The sequence below is a fragment of the Pocillopora verrucosa genome, chromosome 12 (assembly GCF_036669915.1).
Source record: "Pocillopora verrucosa isolate sample1 chromosome 12, ASM3666991v2, whole genome shotgun sequence".
NCBI lineage: Eukaryota > Metazoa > Cnidaria > Anthozoa > Scleractinia > Pocilloporidae > Pocillopora > Pocillopora verrucosa.
Window position 1 is genome coordinate 20957980 of NC_089323.1, and position 17728 is coordinate 20975707.

Here is a 17728-nt window from a genome sequence, read left to right on the forward strand (position 1 = left end):
TACAAAATATCTCACGCGCATCACCTGTTTCACGCATATAGCTGATGTTCACTTAGATCAAAACAAGGGAAGTAAAATGGATACTGGCTTAAGAGAAAGGGAGCACTTGCTCAATTTAAAAGGTAGATATTTGTGATTATTTGTCCTATCCTTACTCGATGCTTTCCCATGCTGTCTTTAATGACTCTATGTGGTTGTTTTGGTTTTGTTAGGTTCTGATCATAACTACTGTAATTCTTGTTTTTATGTTAAGTGATGAGGCTGACAAGACCATCGTTGTTCACAAGTGTTCCCGTGACAAACGAGTCTCAAGATCTACCAGGTTTGGTATTTGATTTAAATTAATCCATGTGCTCTGTGAAATACCCAGCTGAAAAGACATGAGTATCATATTATTAAAGGAAATATTTAGAACCTATGAATAAGGGAGTACTTTAGGTTATGATATAATTTTTTTCTATATATAGAATAAGAGAGATGGTAAGTTCTGAGCTTGGTGAAGAAATAGAGAAAGATGTTTTTTGTCTTGTCATGAGCATGGGACAAAGAAAAAATTCAAGTCCCCATGAGAAATCGAACCTCAGACCCTTGAATTGCATGCTCTGATGCCCTACCACTGAGCCACAGAGACTCTATAGGGATGAGGTCTATTACAAAGTTCATATGACACATATCCTGCATACTGTTAGGATCAGACACTGCTGATGCTATTAACATTGCTGATCCTAAAGGTATGCAGGACACGTGTCATATGGACTTCATAATGGACCTTGCTCACTGTAGAATCTCTGTGGCTCAGTGGTAGAGCATCACAATGCAGAATTCAAAGGTCTGAGCTTCAATTTCTCAAGGGGACTTGAATTTTTTTCTTTGCCCCACGCTCTTGACATGACAAAAAACATTTTTCTCTATTTCTTTACAGTGCTCAAAATTCACCATCTCTCTTATTCTATTTACAAACATGACACTATCAACATTGCTGATCTTAGCAATATGCAGGATGCGTGTCATATGAACTTTGTAATAGACCTTGCTCACCGTAGAGTCTCTGTGGCTCAGTGGTAGAGCATGGGAGCTCAGAGTCTGAAGGTCTTGAATTGGATTCCTCATGGGGACTCAGAATTTTTTCTTTGTTCTACACTCATGACAAAACGAAAAACATCTTTCTCAATTTTTTTTTTCAGGGAATACTTTGGAGGTTGCACACACAGCAGACATAACATCTGTAAAGGGACTCAGTAAATTCGCTTTGGGTGAATTGTTTGTCTTGCCTCACACATTTGGGTGAGTGTTAGCAATGGATGTGTTATCCACATTCTATGTGTTTCTGATAGACTGTCTGTCTGTAGTCATCTTTTGGAGGTATGTTAGTTTAGAACTACATATCTGTTTAACATCTGTCTATTTTGCCTTATAGAAATATCTTCCTTGGCGAAGTATTTTCAAGTTATGTCAGTGTTCATAATGACAGTAACCAACCAGTCAAAGATATTGTAATTAAGGTAGAACTTTTGCCTCTAATATACAGTAGTACTTCTGTTTATGACATACCTAAAGGATAGAACAGTAGACAGGAAGTGTGACCAACAGATCAACATACTTTATGGACTGAACAGTAAACAGGAAGTGTGATCAATAGATCAGATAAATAGACACACTGACAGGTAGGCTAACTATTACAAACAAGCCAATTCACAGCCAAGCAGACACATAGGTTAGCTTGCCACTAAAGTAACTAGTGAAACAAACAGAGAGCAGGCAGGCAGAAGTTTTCAGACAGAATAAGAATAAGAAAATGGAGAATTCCACAAACACCTGGAAAAATTAGTACGGTAATGATCAGATAGGGACATTCATCAAGTTCAAACAAATACAGCATAAACTTTCCCAAAACACTGTTGATGATTTTTGAATTTCTTAAAGTATTATTTAATGAAAAAAGGAAAAGCTTTGATCACATGATATAATAAATTTCAGACTGACCTCCAGACGTCATCTCAGAGATTGAATTTATCAGGCACAGCTAACATGCCAGTGTCTAAACTGGATCCTGAGGAGAGTTTTGATCAGGTTATTCAACATGAAGTAAAAGAACTTGGGACACATATGTAAGTTGTGTGATACCATTTAATTTCTTATCAGCACAATCTTTTACTTTTATCACACAGAAATTAGCAATACAAGTGAAGTGATAACTCATTCAGTCATGCAATTTTGTTGGTTTATTTTTACAGCCTTGTGTGTGCTGTGAATTATGCCACTTTAACAGGAGAGAAGATGTACTTTAGGAAATTCTTTAAATTCCAGGTGATTTAATTTGTTATCATGACTACATGTACATCCTGTGTTACACTGTTAATTTATCAGTTCAAATCACATTAATTATCAAGTGTGAACATGATGTGATTATTTTACACCTTTGCTCATTGTACTTATGGGACAAACTATTTATCAGGATGTATTTGGTAATTTTAACAAATAGAGATATTTTATATTTTAAAAAATTGATGGAAAGTGTTTTGTACCTTTGTTAGAAAAACAACTAGCTATTAAAATAATTTGTTTCCCTAGGTCCTCAAACCTCTTGATGTGAAAACAAAATTTTACAATGCTATGGTATGGTAAGCAATGTTAGAAAAGATGATCTAACAAATATTTCATTGTGCATGAGTTAGTTACTACATGCATGGTAGACTGACTCCTAATGCTTGATTTTTCTAAGGGTGATGAAGTATTTCTTGAAGCTCAAGTACAAAACATAACATCAAGTCCAATGGTTATGGAGTCTGTTAGACTAGAGCCATCAGCAGTGTATACTGTTACAGATCTTAACTCTATTATGATTGATCCTAAACGAGGGGATGGTGATGGGTGAGTGTTGTCATACATTAAACATTGTAGTTCATTGTGGCGCGGCACTCTAAGTCAGTTTGTCTGAGTTTGTTAAAGTGTTTTGTGAACCTGTCACTTGGTTTTGATACACTGAAGCTAATCTTAAGATTGTCTCTACTCTTATGTTAGAGAGGAGAGTATAACAGAAAGTATATTTGGTCAGGGCTCTTACATGAACCCAAATGATACCAGACAATATCTGTACAGGCTGGCACCAGTAGCTAACATGAGCAAAAATGTCAAGGTATATAACATGATTTAAATGCACTTTTTGTGGTGAAGTAATACTCTAAGCTCCAGATATTTGTGGAGGAAAAAATTGAAACATTTAATGGCATTCTTTGTTGAAGGTAGCTAATGTTGTTGGCAAGTTGGATATCGTGTGGAGAACAGCTTTTGGAGAAAGAGGGAGACTGCAAACTAGTCAACTTCAGAGAGTGGTGGGTGTATTATATGTCTAACATGAGTGGAGGGAGGCCACCTAACAAAGAATAATTTACTGCTGAGAACTCAAGGAATAGGGAGTTTGTGTGTATAAGAGGTTGTCTTAAGACAGGATTTGGCACAACTTTAGCTTGTTTGAAAGATTCTTCCAGAAAGATTAAATTATTTTTTGCATATCCAGAATAGATGCACCTAGCTCTACTCATTCATTGAACATGCATGTTATAAGACAGGGCAAGAGATTAATTGCTTTTGATCAATTTTAGGCTCCTCCAGTGTTAGATATCAAAATGAGTGTCGTCCAAATCCCAGATGCGGTGTTAGTGGAAAAAAGGTTTCCAGTCAAACTTTCACTAAGAAATACATGGTAAGATCTTCAATTGATATTAACATGTATAAGTTGGTGTGATTTATGCTTATTTTGCTGATAACATTTGGTTTGTTTGCTACTTAGTGAAAGGAAGATGGATCTTAAACTTTTTATGACAAAAAGTAAAGATGGTGGACTAATGTGGTGTGGAACATCTGGCAAGGTACAGTAGGTGTAGCTAAATAAAAATGGTAATGTAAATAAGGGGTTGTTTCTTGATTGCCACCAGAGTTTGTGACAAGTTCTCAGGGTTATAAATTATAGTGGATTCAGTATGTGTGCTGCTTTGTCTTAGGACTAAACATAAATACAGACAGCTTATAGGGTTAGTGCCATTGTTTTTTAATGCCTTGATAATGTCAGTTGTTTTTACATTTGCAATTAATTTTTAGAGTCTTGGTTTTCTACCCCCTGGAAATTCAGTGGAACTGCTACTTAACCTCCTTCCACTTGCTGCTGGATTGCAAGTAAGTGAAGTTTGTTCATTTTGTGTAATACTATGTCAAAAATAGGAAAATCCATTGATGTAATATGTCCACAATGACTTTGGAAACTATGATGCCTGGTTTGAATTCATGATATGATTTCCTGAATGCAATTATTATTTTTCTCCACAAGTGCAAGTCCAGTAGGAATAAAATTATATTTACATTTTCTCTTCAGAGTGTTGGAGGATTGCAGATAGTGGACTGTCTTTCTTCACGTACATACGAGCTGGATAACTTGTCCCAAGTGTTTGTTTACTCATCAGAAGTCTCACCATTTTTGCACCAGTATTAAAGGAATTTAAAAATTAAGACTGAAATGTACATTTGAAAGTGAATGGTTCATCAAACAATAGGAGAATTTTTATCTGTAGTCCTACTGAAAGAAATAAATGAAACCAAAAAATACTAGATGCCAGCTGACTGTTCATTGGTGTTTGGTCAATTTTGCACTATTTGATAGTGTAGTCTGATTGTGTGCCTGAGGGTAGTCCTGAAAAGGGTTGTTCTTTGTAATTGACTGAGATTTCAACAACTTTAGTGGAAGTCAACAGCAGAGTCAAGGCTGAGCGTAAGGTTAATGAAACCTCAGACACTGCCATCTACATCTGACATTCTTGTAAGTGCTCTCAGGAGGACAATCAGATTATGTGCTACCACACAGTTCAAAGCATTAAATAAAATTAATTTTGTTCAAGTGATCCTGTTAAAAAATAGTTACTTCACATGCCTGCTTTATCACAGTAATCTTACAAACTTCTCATGTTTTTATTATAATACAAGTTCTTGGCACATGCTAATATCAACCTCTGTCTTTTTACAAGTGCCTGCTCACTCTACTTCATACAATAAAATACAGGAACAGCAAAAACACTGTATATAAAGCCTCTCCTCAACTGAGTTCAATTAAGTTTCATATCAAATTCCAGTCTACCCCATCACTAAGTTTACTTTTACAATGTTCTGTACAATCAATGTTTGATGTGTTATACTAATGCTTGCACCCACCAAATACATTTTTCTAGGACTCGAGTGACCATGTTTGCTGCTTTCCATTGGAAAACTCAACCTAAAAACTCGTCTCAACAACTGCAATTGATCAAAGGATAAATTCTCAGTTAGATTTGAATTTTGTTCAGTAGTAACACCACTGGAGTCTTGTTCATCTAAGAGTGTCTAAAGATTATATTGGGCAATTTAAAAGTTTTACTAGCAACTTGATCTCAACATTTACAAACAAGTATGGGAAAAAAAACATTTTTTTCGTTGACTTTTTCTCAATGATGCACTGACATCCTCATTCCAAGCTGTTCCTTAGTCATAGGGAGGATAGGGACCCTAGGAATGTGGTCAATCCCCCTCAGACAAACAATTATCAAATCTAGATACAACTATTCACTGAGAAGGTGAAAGCTTATGCACAACACAATATCACAGTGATATTGTGGACCATCCACTACGGTAATTTCCACTACAACAAAATGCCAACTTAATCCTCTGACTCCTATGACTACTAGCATCTAGTTTCTTCTCACAATATCACTCCTTAATCACACATAAAGGTCATGAGAATGAGGGAAATGATCACTGAGGAACTTCTAAATTTGTAAACAATTTTCCCTTGCCAGAACCTTAGAAAATGTCTAGGGAACAGTTTGGCGAAGATGCATACTGATATTAAGGTGCAAAGGTTTAAAAGGAGTACATTACCTCAGGATTCACTTCCATAAACTATCATTAGCCTAGTAAATATTATTTGCTATGCCAGTGTCTGCTTCATTGAGATTTGTGTAACTGAGTTTCACAGGAAATGGTGGCCAATCAGACTTTATATTTTGTTGAATAGTAACAACTTGATGGTTAGCCACTGGAGCAAACAGTATCCCTGTGTTGCTGCTTGGGTAGTCATAACAATATTGTATTCAACTTAAATTGTACTACACATCAAATATGAAGCATTTGACCAGTAAATCAAACACCTTGATTGGAAGAAGATTGTAGCATATACTGAAATTACAATGTTGAGTTGATAAAAACAAGTGATTGACATTTAACTCAATTTTCTAACTGTCACAGTTGTAGTTCATTGATAATGGAAAAAAGGGCATCTTCTGCAGGCTAATTGACTTCATCAGTAAAAAGGACAGCAGGACTCTAATGGAAAAATAGAAAGATGTTAAGTGTTGGAAAAGGGACCTGAAATTATAACTAACAGAACATCTGGGTGCAGTTGTACAAAGGGCGGATAATGCTATCAAACCAATAAATTGCTATCCAGCAGATAAGTGACAGCAAAAGTATAGCATTATCCACCACATAGAGATTTGTTCAGCAGATAGCATTAACTTGTTTCACCCCTGAATTGTTTCCTATAAGGTAGTGCAGCACAACAATAATACTACTAATAATGATGATAATAATAATTGCAATTGCTCTCAAAAAAGAGGCAGGATATGATTTCTTTCAATTAATTACTACTTAAGCCAGTTTTCTTTGTACCTTTTTTCAATTTTCATTTAAGATGAGCTGTGGGATGTTGTCGTTCCTGTATTTCCTTGGTGCTGCTGTGGCCACGTGTGATGTCCCTGATAACTATCAACATCATCCCCCATATTGCCTGCTCCCACCCAGTGTCTTCTTGTTAATGATGAATTGACTGGAACAGTTCCTGCTTAAAGACAAAAAACAAAAAAAAAGAAAATTACCCTTCTCTTGATTGCAAAGAGAGTTATGGGATTATAACTACATACTTGAAATGACACTGGCGAACATGTGGATATAGCATGAAGAATACAATTGTTAATTTCTTCCTAAAAATGAGTAAGCTGTTCACAGGAAATTATCAGTAATTCAAATTCTGATTGATGGGCTATTCTGCAGAACAAGTCTGGCACAAATTCAGCTGTTATCCCACGACAGTCTTCCTCAATTTTACTTATTCCTTGTCTTTTCACAAGAAAAAATGGGCAATATTAAAATAAGTGATTGAATAGCCCTTGCATTATTGAGTCTTCAAATTGTAATTTGTGTTTCCAGTTCTGAAATGATAACACAGAATTCTACCACCTTCCTACTTCTTTTTGAATAGCCCTTGCATTATTGAGTCTTCAAATTGTAATTTGTGTTTCCAGTTCTGAAATGATAACACAGAATCCTACCACCTTCCTACTTCTCTTGAAAACTGTTATTACTAGTAATTCCCACACATTCAACATACAAAGTCACTGTGCATTTCATAAAGGAAAGTCTATTAATTAAGAATGTTTTATTTCTAAAATACCAGACATTTAACCCCTGTACTTTCTTTCATTTCAAACTTTCATACTTATCTGGTTAAATCCTTTTAACAACAAACCTTCAGTAGTTGAGTGACTTGTTTCTCTGCTGTTAATACTCTGAGAAATATCTCTTTCATCTGTGAAGTGAGAAGTATTCATTTTTTTCTTTCACGTTTACAAAAATCAACACACCGGGCATGATGCACATGAATGATACTACTGTACTGCTCAGATGTATTTCACTGTTGATTATATGAGCTTACCATCATTAATTGGTAAATCAGGGTGTGGATTATTCTCCAGTGCAGGATGATTGGCAATATCATCTATAGCAGGCATATTCACCTCGTCAGTGAGGGCAGCAATAGGATCTGCCAACAGATCCTCTTCAGGATCTGCCTGATGGCTCAAGATTACTGGTAATTCATAGTGATGGAAGAAAAATAGCATGGAATGCTGGCAACAAAAATGAAAAAAATCTGTTAGTTCCCATGATAGCCTGAAACAACCACAATCCAGATAAGCCAATTTTTATCTAAGGCTGTCAGCCAGAAGTTGGAAGTTTTTTCTTTGCAACATGGCACAAATCTTCTGATTATGTCTTTAAGTTTAGAATGCCTCTCACACACTCTGCAGCATATTAGTTGACGTTTATGCATCAGAAATAGTTGCATTCTCCCTTCCAGCAGCCATTTGTATCTAAAAAATAATTCCCTGATGACCAGATGTAAAATAAACAATATCAAAAATCATCTGTTTTGTAAAAGAAAAAATTGGAGAAATTAGAAAAAAATTAATTGAAAAAGAACAAATGTAGCTAAAAGCATGCACAAGGCTGTAACTTGAGGATGCAAAGTATAACCTTGAAAGCAAAAACTCAAGGAATGTTTTGAGTTGATGTAATTTGAAATTGCATGATATTTCCACAAATTATATATCAAATTGTCCTATGTTTGAGACTTTCTGTCTATTGAGTTCTTTAAAGTTTCTTGCAAGTACTACAGCAAAATGTACTCAGAATAAAAAAAATGACATGTGATTAGTGACATTTTAAGCATAAATGGGGTATGTGTGGTCCATAATATCTCCTACACAAGCACAGTAACCTACCTCTTTTTAAAGTATTTTTCAAAACAGACATTAGTAAGGAGTTGATATATAATATATATATATATATAGGAACTCTGGGTTTCGATTTTTCCTAAGTACAGTGCTCGATAAATAGAAGTAGAGCATGATATATATTAGAATTAGAAAAAACAAAGAGACTATACTTTCACTCCTACAAGCCTGTTTCATGATTACTCACTCATCAGGGGATTTTTATAAAGAATTACCTTAGGATATGTTATGCAAGTTAATTACTACTGGTAACAGCTTAGTGGTGAGTATTAGCAAGTTTACCATACCTGAATAAATAACCATGAAGTAACGAGGGCAAGTCCACTATACTGACCATTAAAACGGTAATGATATGCATAAAATGCAAAATGATACAAATAGAAGAACCTGAGGTAGAACAAACAATGGAATAGTTTAACATGATGGTAAAGAGGAACACTCACTTCATTAACTATAGAGCATCACTTGTACCTACCTTAGCCAGAACTTTTTACTCTGTTGAGTATGACAACAAATGGCATCATATTGATCAGCTGTCCATACTATCAGAATGATGTAAAAGCTTGTTGTAGTGTCATTGAAAAACTCTGACATGATAGCTTCCATTCCTGTATGAAAGAATTGTAAATGTTTTATTGAAAGTGCTCTAAGCTAATCTGGCTAATTTTCAAATCCCCAACTGCCAGAAGACAAACCAGTGGCAGAACTGGTAGAAGGAAAATGGGTTACCCTGTCTACATCTGTGGTCCACAAGGGCAAACAATAACTTTTGTGACTTGCTCTTTTTAATGTCAACACTCTACACCTTTTGCAAACTTAGCTGTCAGATCTGTTACCTCCACAAATTTAATCATAAGCCTACGAAGAATCAATATATCACTTACCTACATACAGGGCTAAGCACACAGTCAGCCTAATTTACATTAAGCTAAATCAAATTTTTTTATAACAGTGATAACTAGAGAGTGTCTACAATAAAAAGTATTTTGATTTGGTATAAAAGGTAACTTCGCATATGAGCACCAAGACTATGTACATATACAACATAAGTTACCTACCCACAAGAGAGAGAATGACTGTGAACAAAGGTGCTGCAGGGAATGCTATTGTCACATTTAAATCCAACATCTGAAGCAAATTCACTTGAGTGAACCAGAAAATCAACAATTTAGTATGACTAAAACTGAACCAAACAAGTCTGCTTGGTGCCAAAACTGAAACATGCATGGATTGCATCATTTCTTTCACATCCATGTCCTTTACTATACATCCAAACCTAGGTCTATGCCATTTACAAAATTACAGATTTGTACTAGGAAAGCTTTATGTGTCAAACACAAGAATCTGTGAGGATCATGGCCATGATGAAAGTCTACAGGCTGAATCCTGACACCTCTCATCAATATAATAATAATTGATGATAAGATCACAATTATAAACCATCAGATATTCCAACTTAACCAGGGACTCACCAATGAAAACAAAGATTTGATGATGGCAATACCTCAAAAGCATTGAAATTGAAATAGTCTGAAAAGAAAATACAATAAAGAGTCAGTGAGTTTACTGCACCTCACTAGTGAGAACATCCCACAGCAAGAAGGTAAAAGTCTGAATGGCTAATTCTCAAGTAGAGATGCGATTGATCAACCCAAACACAACAGTTAAACCTTAACACAACACCAAGTTAATTATCTATTCGTGTACAAGTACATGTAGCTATCAGACAAAATTGACGATTCAACTTTTTAATCTTTTAAAGCTACACTAATTAAGATACAGGCAACAAGCAAAATTACTTACAAAAATAAACATAAGAACAAGAGCCACTAAGTATGATGTGCGTGCCATCCACATACTGACAAAGCGAAAATGATCCCCAGTCACAACGTTACGTAGATAACCTGTTGGGTATGGATAAGTGACTATCAGTAAAGACAAATTTGTTGTTATTTCACATTTTTATTATACATGCATAACAAATCCTTTTCTGCATCAGACTGTTCAAAAGGTGATTAACAATAACACAGGATTAAGTTTAATATGTCCTTGATTTACCTTGAAATAAAATACATATTGGAGCTTATGTTTAGAGGGGTATTATCTTTGCATATGAAGAACCTGAAGGAAAAATGTAAATTTGTCTGCATACCTAACCCACAGTTACATGTAGCTCAATTAAATGGAAGGGAAAAATAAGATAAAAAACCATGGGTTAACCATTGAAGCAGCCTCTTTAAAGCTGAGATGATTGTTAGTTACTGTGAGAAAATAAAAAATGAAAAATAAAATCATTACTCACCTTTGTTGTCTTCATACTCAGCCAGTCTTTTGACACTTGACATTAATACATCATCATATCCAAGGAATTCATCTAACAAGAAACGACTCAAACTATCTCCAAAACACTGCTCCACTGCAGGGTCTAACAACATACAAGCCACATAATGCATTACCAACAAGTACAGTGGGCTGCTACGAGACAGAATGCGAGGATTCCTTCTCCACAAAGAAATCTTACTATGCCATAAAAGAGATTGCTAATTTTTTTCAATCAGAACATGTATAGTTACATGCAATTATCTCACAATTTTATCCCGTAATATTTAAACCAAATTCAGTCATGAGATTCTAACTTACCAAGTTCAACCACCAAAACAGGAATTCCCAGCTTCTTTCTGGATTCTGAGGAAAGTCTAAGAAAACCATACTCCAAGGCATATTCAACAGCATATTCTTCTTTTCTTTCCTCTAGAAAACAATCAGATTATATACTTAAAATAATTTATGATCCAATATTAGTTGCAACCTTAAAGGACGTTTTATGAAGGCTTTCAAGGCAACACATAGAAGTTCTATGGAAGTTGTACTCAGCTGATGATGACAAGCCTTCACAAGACAACATCACTAACACTTCCCTCCTTGATTGTTGCATATAGAAGATAAACAAACTAAGGTTACCTATTGGGAAAATGAGCACACAAAATGTTAAGTTACAGCCTACCTTCGATCTTGATTGGTGCTAACAGTTCAAAAGCACTTGGCACAACAGTATCCTTTACAGGAAGATGGTTATTCTGTGGCACATTATTAGATGAATGATCATACACATTCCCCACAGATGATGAATAATTCTCTCCTGATTTAAGATTGGCTCCCACATTACTAATATTTACAAGGATATTTTCTGTAATGTTAGCAGAATTAGTGAAATTAGTTCTTGTAGTATCATTTTCAGATAATCTGCTGACAGCTGCATTTCGTGATATGACTACTCTAAGTACTCCATCTCTGGGCCACTGGTCCTTGATCTGGTCCAAACAGTTTATAGGAGTCCTTGAAAATGCATTGTGTATGTAGCCCAGGATTACAAAACAAGTGATAGCCTGACAAAAAAAAGCACAACCAAAGATATTTCAGATCATAAGCACATCCTTTCTCTGAATTCCCAACATCATGAAAGGTAACCGAGTTCACAAAAAGTGATCACTGCAAATTCAATATAGACTGGACACATCTTTGGATAAGAGTTTGCTGGTGCTGCAGTAAGTAGATTTGTTTGTGTCATTACGTACGAGGGCCTCAAATGTGTACATCACAGCAACATCAGAAAGATTTAAAACTTATTGTGACAACTCTAATGGATTAAGGAGTTCAGGTTAAACCCCCCCCCCCCCCAGTTTTAGTATTATTATCCTCCTACTGTTTGCTTTTTCCTCATTTATGTCATATGCAAATTTTATTACTTTCTAGACATGACCTGGTGAAATCTAGAGAACAGTGGCTTTGGCAAACTACTGTAAAAATTAACATAAGTGTTTTCTTATTGCTGAATGCAGTAGGTATGTACTTAAACACTGGTCACTCAATGATGTACAAAGCCTACGCAATTAAAATGTCTTCGTTAATAACAAGCATGAAGACTATCTAACATAGCTTTTATTATGAAATTACATTTACTTGAGTTTTATGGGTTCCATTCCTTGTTCATCATTATGTGAGCCACATAAAAAATAAAATTCAAAGACATTTCCCTGGGTAACCAAAAGCACGACTTATTTGTTCTTAAAAAACCCAGAAAATGAACCATGACGTGGGAGAGGGGATAACTTGTTCAGTATTTAACATCTTGCATATCAACAATTACAAAACCTTTAAGGAGAACATAGAGGCCTCAACCATCTATATAAAAGAAAACATGTTTCTAAATACCTTCATGAGCACTCCCATCTCTAAAAGAAGGCGAACAGGCGGAGGAAACGAACGAGCATACATAAGCGCCATTTTGAAAAACAGGGCGCGGAATAATCTGTCGCGGGCATTTATGAGAGGGTTTGTTCCTTCCAATGGCATACTGGCGCTTCTTCAACTTCAGAAAGTATTACAGTTCTTAATGATTGAAGATAATGAACTCCTTAGAAAGTCCACATTGCCACAAGTCTGTTTCATATATGTTAATGTTCATCTTTCCATACGAATTCTCTTCGCAATAGAGGTTCGTGTTTTGATGACGTATTAGTACCCAGGGCCCAGTTGTTCGAAGGTTGATTAGCGCTAACCCAAGGTTAAATTTTAATCTGAATTTCTTTATTCCTTTATTCAAATGCCTTTTTAGGATAGTTTCTGGTGTTCTTTATAGAGCATCAAATAATCATATTCGTGACAAAAAGAATCCGACTGAATTTTCTCTTAAAGCCATCAGATCTGAAATCAGATTTCACACTAACCCTGGGTTATATTAACCTAGCTAGAACAAGCCGGCCCAGATCCCTATGTTTTTGTGGGCATCATAGGGCATCATAATAGGCCGAGGTGCAGGGATTAGTTGAGCTGAAAGTTACTTTATTGCACAAGTCCTGATAACTCAGATGGACAAACCATTTGGACTAGTACAGTCCTCTATTTTCTTGACCTTGGTGATTTTCCTAAGCCATGGCGCAGCCTTACAAAGAAACGCTACAGTCCTTGTGCTCGGTGGTGGGATATCAGGAATTGCTGCTGCGAAGACATTGAGCGATATGGGAATTAACGATTTTGTGATTTTGGAAGGCACAGATAGAATTGGTGGAAGAATGAGGAAGACGAAATTCCAAGGGACAACTATCGAAATGGGCGCAAACTGGATTCAAGGAGTCAAGGGAAATCCAATCGAGAGACTGAAAGAAATATGTGGATTGCAAGGAAAGGTTGAAAACAGATCATTTGTTATTAGAAATGAAACCGGAAATAACACTACTGAGAGAGGAAAAATGGCCCTTCTGAAACATGAAGAGGATGTATTGAACAAAATGATTGACATGCGCCGGCAGATGGGTGGTGCAGACATTTCTGCTCGAGTTGGTCTGCGTCTTACAGACTGGCTTCCATCAAACCCGGAAGAAATGGCTACAGAGTACTTTGAATATGACTTTGAATATGCTGTTCCACCTAAATACGTTTCTCTCCGTGCAGGAATAGCCAACCATGGAATTATTCATTCAGTGGGTGGGGAACAGTTTTTTGTTACTGACCCTAGAGGATATGTGCATATTGTGGACTGTCTAGCAGGAATGTTTCTGGAACCTGGAGATTCCCGTTTGCAGTTAAACACAACTGTCGAAGAAATAAAATGGAGTGAAAATGGCGTTAATGTCGTCACCGACAATGGAGATGTGTACAATGCAGATTACGCGTTGCTAACTTTTAGTATTGGTGTCCTGCAGAGCGGATTGGTGACGTTCACACCTCAACTCCCTGAGTGGAAGTTAGAAGCTATTTTTAAACTCAGTATGGTGATTTACACCAAGATTTTTATCAAATTTCCGTCAAAATTCTGGGATGATGAAGAATACATTCTCTATGCTTCTCAAAGGAGAGGATACTACACAATGCTGCAGAATTTGGAAGCTGATTCTCGGCTACCCAAAGGGACTAACATTCTACTGATAACTGTCACAGAGGAAGAGTCTGTTAGGCTGGCCTACCAGTCCAATGAAAAGACCCAAGAAGAAATCATGGAAGTATTAAGAGGTATGTATGGAAAGAACATTCCAGAGCCAATAGACATTTACTATCCCAGATGGGGACTTGACAGGTATTTTTTTGGATCCTGGGCAAACCTACCCATTGGAATTTCTAGGCAAGACTATGTTAATCTTCAGGCACCAGTCAAGCAGGTGTTTTTTGCCGGAGAAGCAACACATGAGTTGTACAATGGTTACGTCCATGGTGGATACTTGACAGGAGTGGAGCAAGCAAAAAACATAGCAAAGCATGTAAAAACTGGATCTTTTAATGATGAAAACAAGGCAGTCATCTAACAGTAATGTGTCTAAATAGAAAATGTATGCCGGAGGACAGCACTAATTTAAATCAAAAACAAATTGAATCAAGATGACCTTCACCTTGTTACATGCCAGATCCACATACTCTTGATAAAATATATCACTTCTTGAATTATTCTTTCACCTTATAGTACATCAGAATACTATACACATGATAAGCATTTCATATTTTGTAGTTCAAATATTCAATATTTTCCTTGAAAAACCAAAAATACTGTATTTCACAGATTCATGTTTGTGATCCAATGTTCAACAAATTTAAAAGTTTGGGTAGATGGATCTACTCTTGTAAAGGAAGAGAATCAGATAACAAGGCTCTACACTTTAGTTATTTGAAGGTTACTGGCAATCATATAATGAGAGTCTTAAAATTAGCTATATATCATATTTGATTTTAAAAAATTGACTTAATTATGGCCCAAAATGATAAAAATACAATGGAAAAAACCTTGAAATAAAAACACCCAAATCTATGAAAATCTAAAGTTAAATAAGATGTTAAAGCTGCAAGTAACAGTTTAATATGGACCATTCTGCACACTTCAACCTTAAGCTGTTATCGCAAGTTTTTTAGTATGGTGAGGGGTTTCATAACTTGTCTCAGCTTTTCTGATCTTTGTGAATAAGTTGACAAATTGTCACCTGGAAATTTTGCTTGGTAAATATCAGGATAGGACCTCTCAAACTATGAAACAAAATAATAAATACAATCATGTTTGCTATTACAATCTTAGTAACACATGTTTAAAGCAGGATGGACATGAGTGATGTAACCTGAGTATAACAACTAATGACTTGTCTATTCCTCCTGTCATACTTCATTCCTCCTTCTCTCTTCTGTAACCTGCCCCTCCTCCCCCATTTTATCTCTGCTACAAACATTTACATGTTGTCATCTTCACCCTTTCCTTGACAGTAATGGCCTTATGCATCCCCTCCTCCCTCCCTGCTCCCCTCCTCCCAGGAACCCTAAGCTGCAGATTTACAGCCATGGAAGGAGTAGAAGATTTTCTCAAGTCTAACATTCATGTTTTGCTGATTGTTTTGGGTATGAAAATTTTTTCCACAGTCTTCTTTAGGGCCAGGGAACAAAATTAATAACTATTGTATAAAAAAACATACCAGTTTAAGTTGCTTCTTTCTTTCTTTTGTACTTATACTCTCATCCTCTACAATTTTGTTGAGTAGATCCTTAAGCGAACGTTGAGATGTAATCAAGGTCTGTTCTTTGTACTCTTCAGGGGTGACCCTTTGACAAAATGTTACTGTAGATGGCACAGTTGACTGAAAATATGTGAACAGAAATAATAAAAAATTCCCCCAATCATGTTAGAAGAATAATTGTTGATCATAACTCCACCTGTGAGCTGGCTCTCATCTCATCTCACTGTAGCAGTTCACTGTGGCACCAGTGTTTCCTTGCCTGCAAGAAAGTTTGAGTTCTTGGCTAAAGTGAGCTGAGGAGAGGTCCCAAACCCATGCAGACATCTCATCAGCCCACCCAAACTTTCTTATGAGCAAAGAAACACACATGCTGCAGCACCTACAGGGGACCTTCTTATAGGCTAACTATAACTTGTTGACATAACCATTTAATATGCATGAAGCAAAAACACACTTTGCTTTGTCGACAGTTCCTCAGAAACAAGAGCCTCTGTTCCACTTGAAATTCAAGCCCTTCAGGGTTCTGGAAAAAAAATATTAGCAAACATAATACAGTCTGTCAACAAATGACACTTTTACAAGAGCTTGGAAAACTTCTAATGAACAGTAAATCTGAGTTGAACTTGTCATAAAAACCACCAATGCGAAAAACTTGAGACACCATAGATGTAAAGTAGTTTTTCTCTTTTTGGGACCAAAAATTTCAAGAATTTCTTGCAAGAGTTTATAGCAGATAAGTTCCATTTTTTTATAAGAAAAATCACAAATTAAAACAAGCTATCTTTCCATAAAGGTAGGATTCAGCCTTAGCAAGGTCTTATTCTGTCATTTAAACTCTAGCTAATAGAGTAATGTTGTGTGTACAGTCCTAGTCCTAGGTGAATCTCAGCTGAAATGTAAATGTTGCAGTAAGTTATATCCTTGGCACTTACCTTGAAATATTCTGGAAACTTTTCCATCATAAAATACACAAGCCGTATGGCATCCATGTCTGCAGTTACACCAAACACAACATGGCTAAAGGACTGGATAAGCTGTCAATAGCACAATAAAATGCCGCTGAAATTCTCCATAGAGAATCAGTGTCTTAAACCCTAAGCAATAACAAATGTATCACATGGTCACTGTATCACTGTCTCAATCGACTCAACTCTGATCATGACATCCACTGAGGTTGTCAAAATGTCAGTCACTCATACAGACAACAATCATTCTTAAGACTACTCTCACCAGAATGATCAGACTACACAATCAAACAAAAGACTTCCTTACCATTTCTTTGGTTGGTAACTCATCACTTAAGGAGATAACATGGTTATCCATGAGTCGAACGATAAATTTTAAAAGCATCTGAAGTAACTCTCTGTTTTTTACTGGAATCATCAAACAGCAATACTGTAGGGAGCGTATGGCTGTTAACTTACAACTGAAGAGATAGTCTAGGAAAAAAATACCAAATAAAAGTTAAACATGTTGCAGATCTCTAAATTTCTAAGAAACAAAATAATTTCAGTGATAATTACCCCTATTCTTTCAGGGAAATGAGAATCCATGTGATTTACATATAGTGTGCAGTATTGATAAAATTTATCAGCATTTATAAATAAGTTCATTTACCAACTGTTTTCTTGAAGACCCCTAACAAATGTC

At 36.0% G+C, this 17728-nt stretch overlaps 4 protein-coding genes across 5 annotated transcripts in view; 2 read left to right on the top strand and 2 right to left on the bottom strand.

The window, feature by feature from the left end:
* Positions 1 to 16: 16 nt before the first annotated feature.
* LOC131779425 (trafficking protein particle complex subunit 13-like) lies at positions 17 to 4599 on the top strand. Its single transcript, XM_059095972.2, has 14 exons — positions 17 to 122; positions 254 to 322; positions 1185 to 1284; positions 1418 to 1502; positions 1978 to 2108; positions 2235 to 2307; positions 2572 to 2616; positions 2723 to 2871; positions 3022 to 3136; positions 3243 to 3332; positions 3603 to 3703; positions 3791 to 3869; positions 4099 to 4173; positions 4370 to 4599. The coding sequence occupies exons 1-14, from the start codon at positions 77 to 79 to the stop codon at positions 4484 to 4486; spliced, it is 1275 nt and encodes a 424-aa protein (XP_058951955.1). The 5' UTR covers positions 17 to 76; the 3' UTR covers positions 4487 to 4599.
* Positions 4600 to 4944: 345 nt separating this feature from the next.
* On the bottom strand, positions 4945 to 13082 carry LOC131779424 (membralin-like). 2 transcript variants are annotated; one of them, XM_059095971.2, is made up of 13 exons: positions 12804 to 13082; positions 11596 to 11977; positions 11232 to 11342; positions 10894 to 11016; positions 10395 to 10495; positions 10064 to 10121; positions 9650 to 9733; positions 9067 to 9199; positions 8879 to 8978; positions 7733 to 7925; positions 7547 to 7606; positions 6691 to 6859; positions 4945 to 6345 (listed from the first exon to the last, which is right to left on the bottom strand). In XM_059095971.2, exons 1-12 carry the CDS (start codon positions 12942 to 12944, stop codon positions 6708 to 6710), a joined length of 1638 nt encoding a protein of 545 aa, XP_058951954.1. In that variant the 5' UTR covers positions 12945 to 13082; the 3' UTR covers positions 4945 to 6345; positions 6691 to 6707. The 2 variants fall into 2 exon arrangements, with proteins under 2 accessions (XP_058951954.1, XP_058951953.1); XM_059095970.2 differs by having other exon boundaries at positions 6691 to 6862.
* A 106-nt stretch (positions 13083 to 13188) lies between these two features.
* LOC131779458 (uncharacterized) lies at positions 13189 to 14895 on the top strand. The gene has a single exon (XM_059096017.2). The coding sequence runs from the start codon at positions 13460 to 13462 to the stop codon at positions 14888 to 14890; it is 1431 nt and encodes a 476-aa protein (XP_058952000.2). The 5' UTR covers positions 13189 to 13459; the 3' UTR covers positions 14891 to 14895.
* Positions 14847 to 17728, bottom strand: part of LOC131779457 (DEP domain-containing protein 1B) — a 4873-nt gene continuing 1991 nt past the window's right edge. The window contains exons 5-10 of the mRNA XM_059096015.2: positions 17696 to 17728; positions 17351 to 17517; positions 17011 to 17112; positions 16533 to 16601; positions 16037 to 16198; positions 14847 to 15599 (exon numbers count right to left, since the gene is read on the bottom strand). The exon at positions 17696 to 17728 is cut by the window's right edge and continues 120 nt beyond it. Coding sequence (XP_058951998.1) covers positions 15471 to 15599; positions 16037 to 16198; positions 16533 to 16601; positions 17011 to 17112; positions 17351 to 17517; positions 17696 to 17728 — 662 coding nt within the window. The 3' untranslated portion in view covers positions 14847 to 15470. The remainder of the gene's footprint in view (positions 15600 to 16036; positions 16199 to 16532; positions 16602 to 17010; positions 17113 to 17350; positions 17518 to 17695) is intronic.

Excerpts from the sequence above, each read along its gene's own strand:
- LOC131779458 (XM_059096017.2), top strand. The coding sequence starts at position 13,460 with ATGGACAAACCATTTGGACTAGTACAGTCCTCTATTTTCTTGACCTTG.
- LOC131779425 (XM_059095972.2), top strand. The coding sequence starts at position 77 with ATGGATACTGGCTTAAGAGAAAGGGAGCACTTGCTCAATTTAAAAG. Across the intron at positions 2,872-3,021 it reads AAACGAGGGGATGGTGATGG|AGAGGAGAGTATAACAGAAA; the intron begins GTGAGTGTTGTC and ends CTCTTATGTTAG. Across the intron at positions 4,174-4,369 it reads CACTTGCTGCTGGATTGCAA|AGTGTTGGAGGATTGCAGAT; the intron begins GTAAGTGAAGTT and ends TTTTCTCTTCAG.
- LOC131779424 (XM_059095970.2), bottom strand. The coding sequence starts at position 12,944 with ATGCCATTGGAAGGAACAAACCCTCTCATAAATGCCCGCGACAGATTA. Across the intron at positions 7,607-7,732 it reads TGATTTACCAATTAATGATG|ATGAAAGAGATATTTCTCAG; the intron begins GTAAGCTCATAT and ends CTCACTTCACAG. Across the intron at positions 6,863-7,546 it reads AAGTCACTCAACTACTGAAG|CAGGAACTGTTCCAGTCAAT; the intron begins GTTTGTTGTTAA and ends TTTGTCTTTAAG.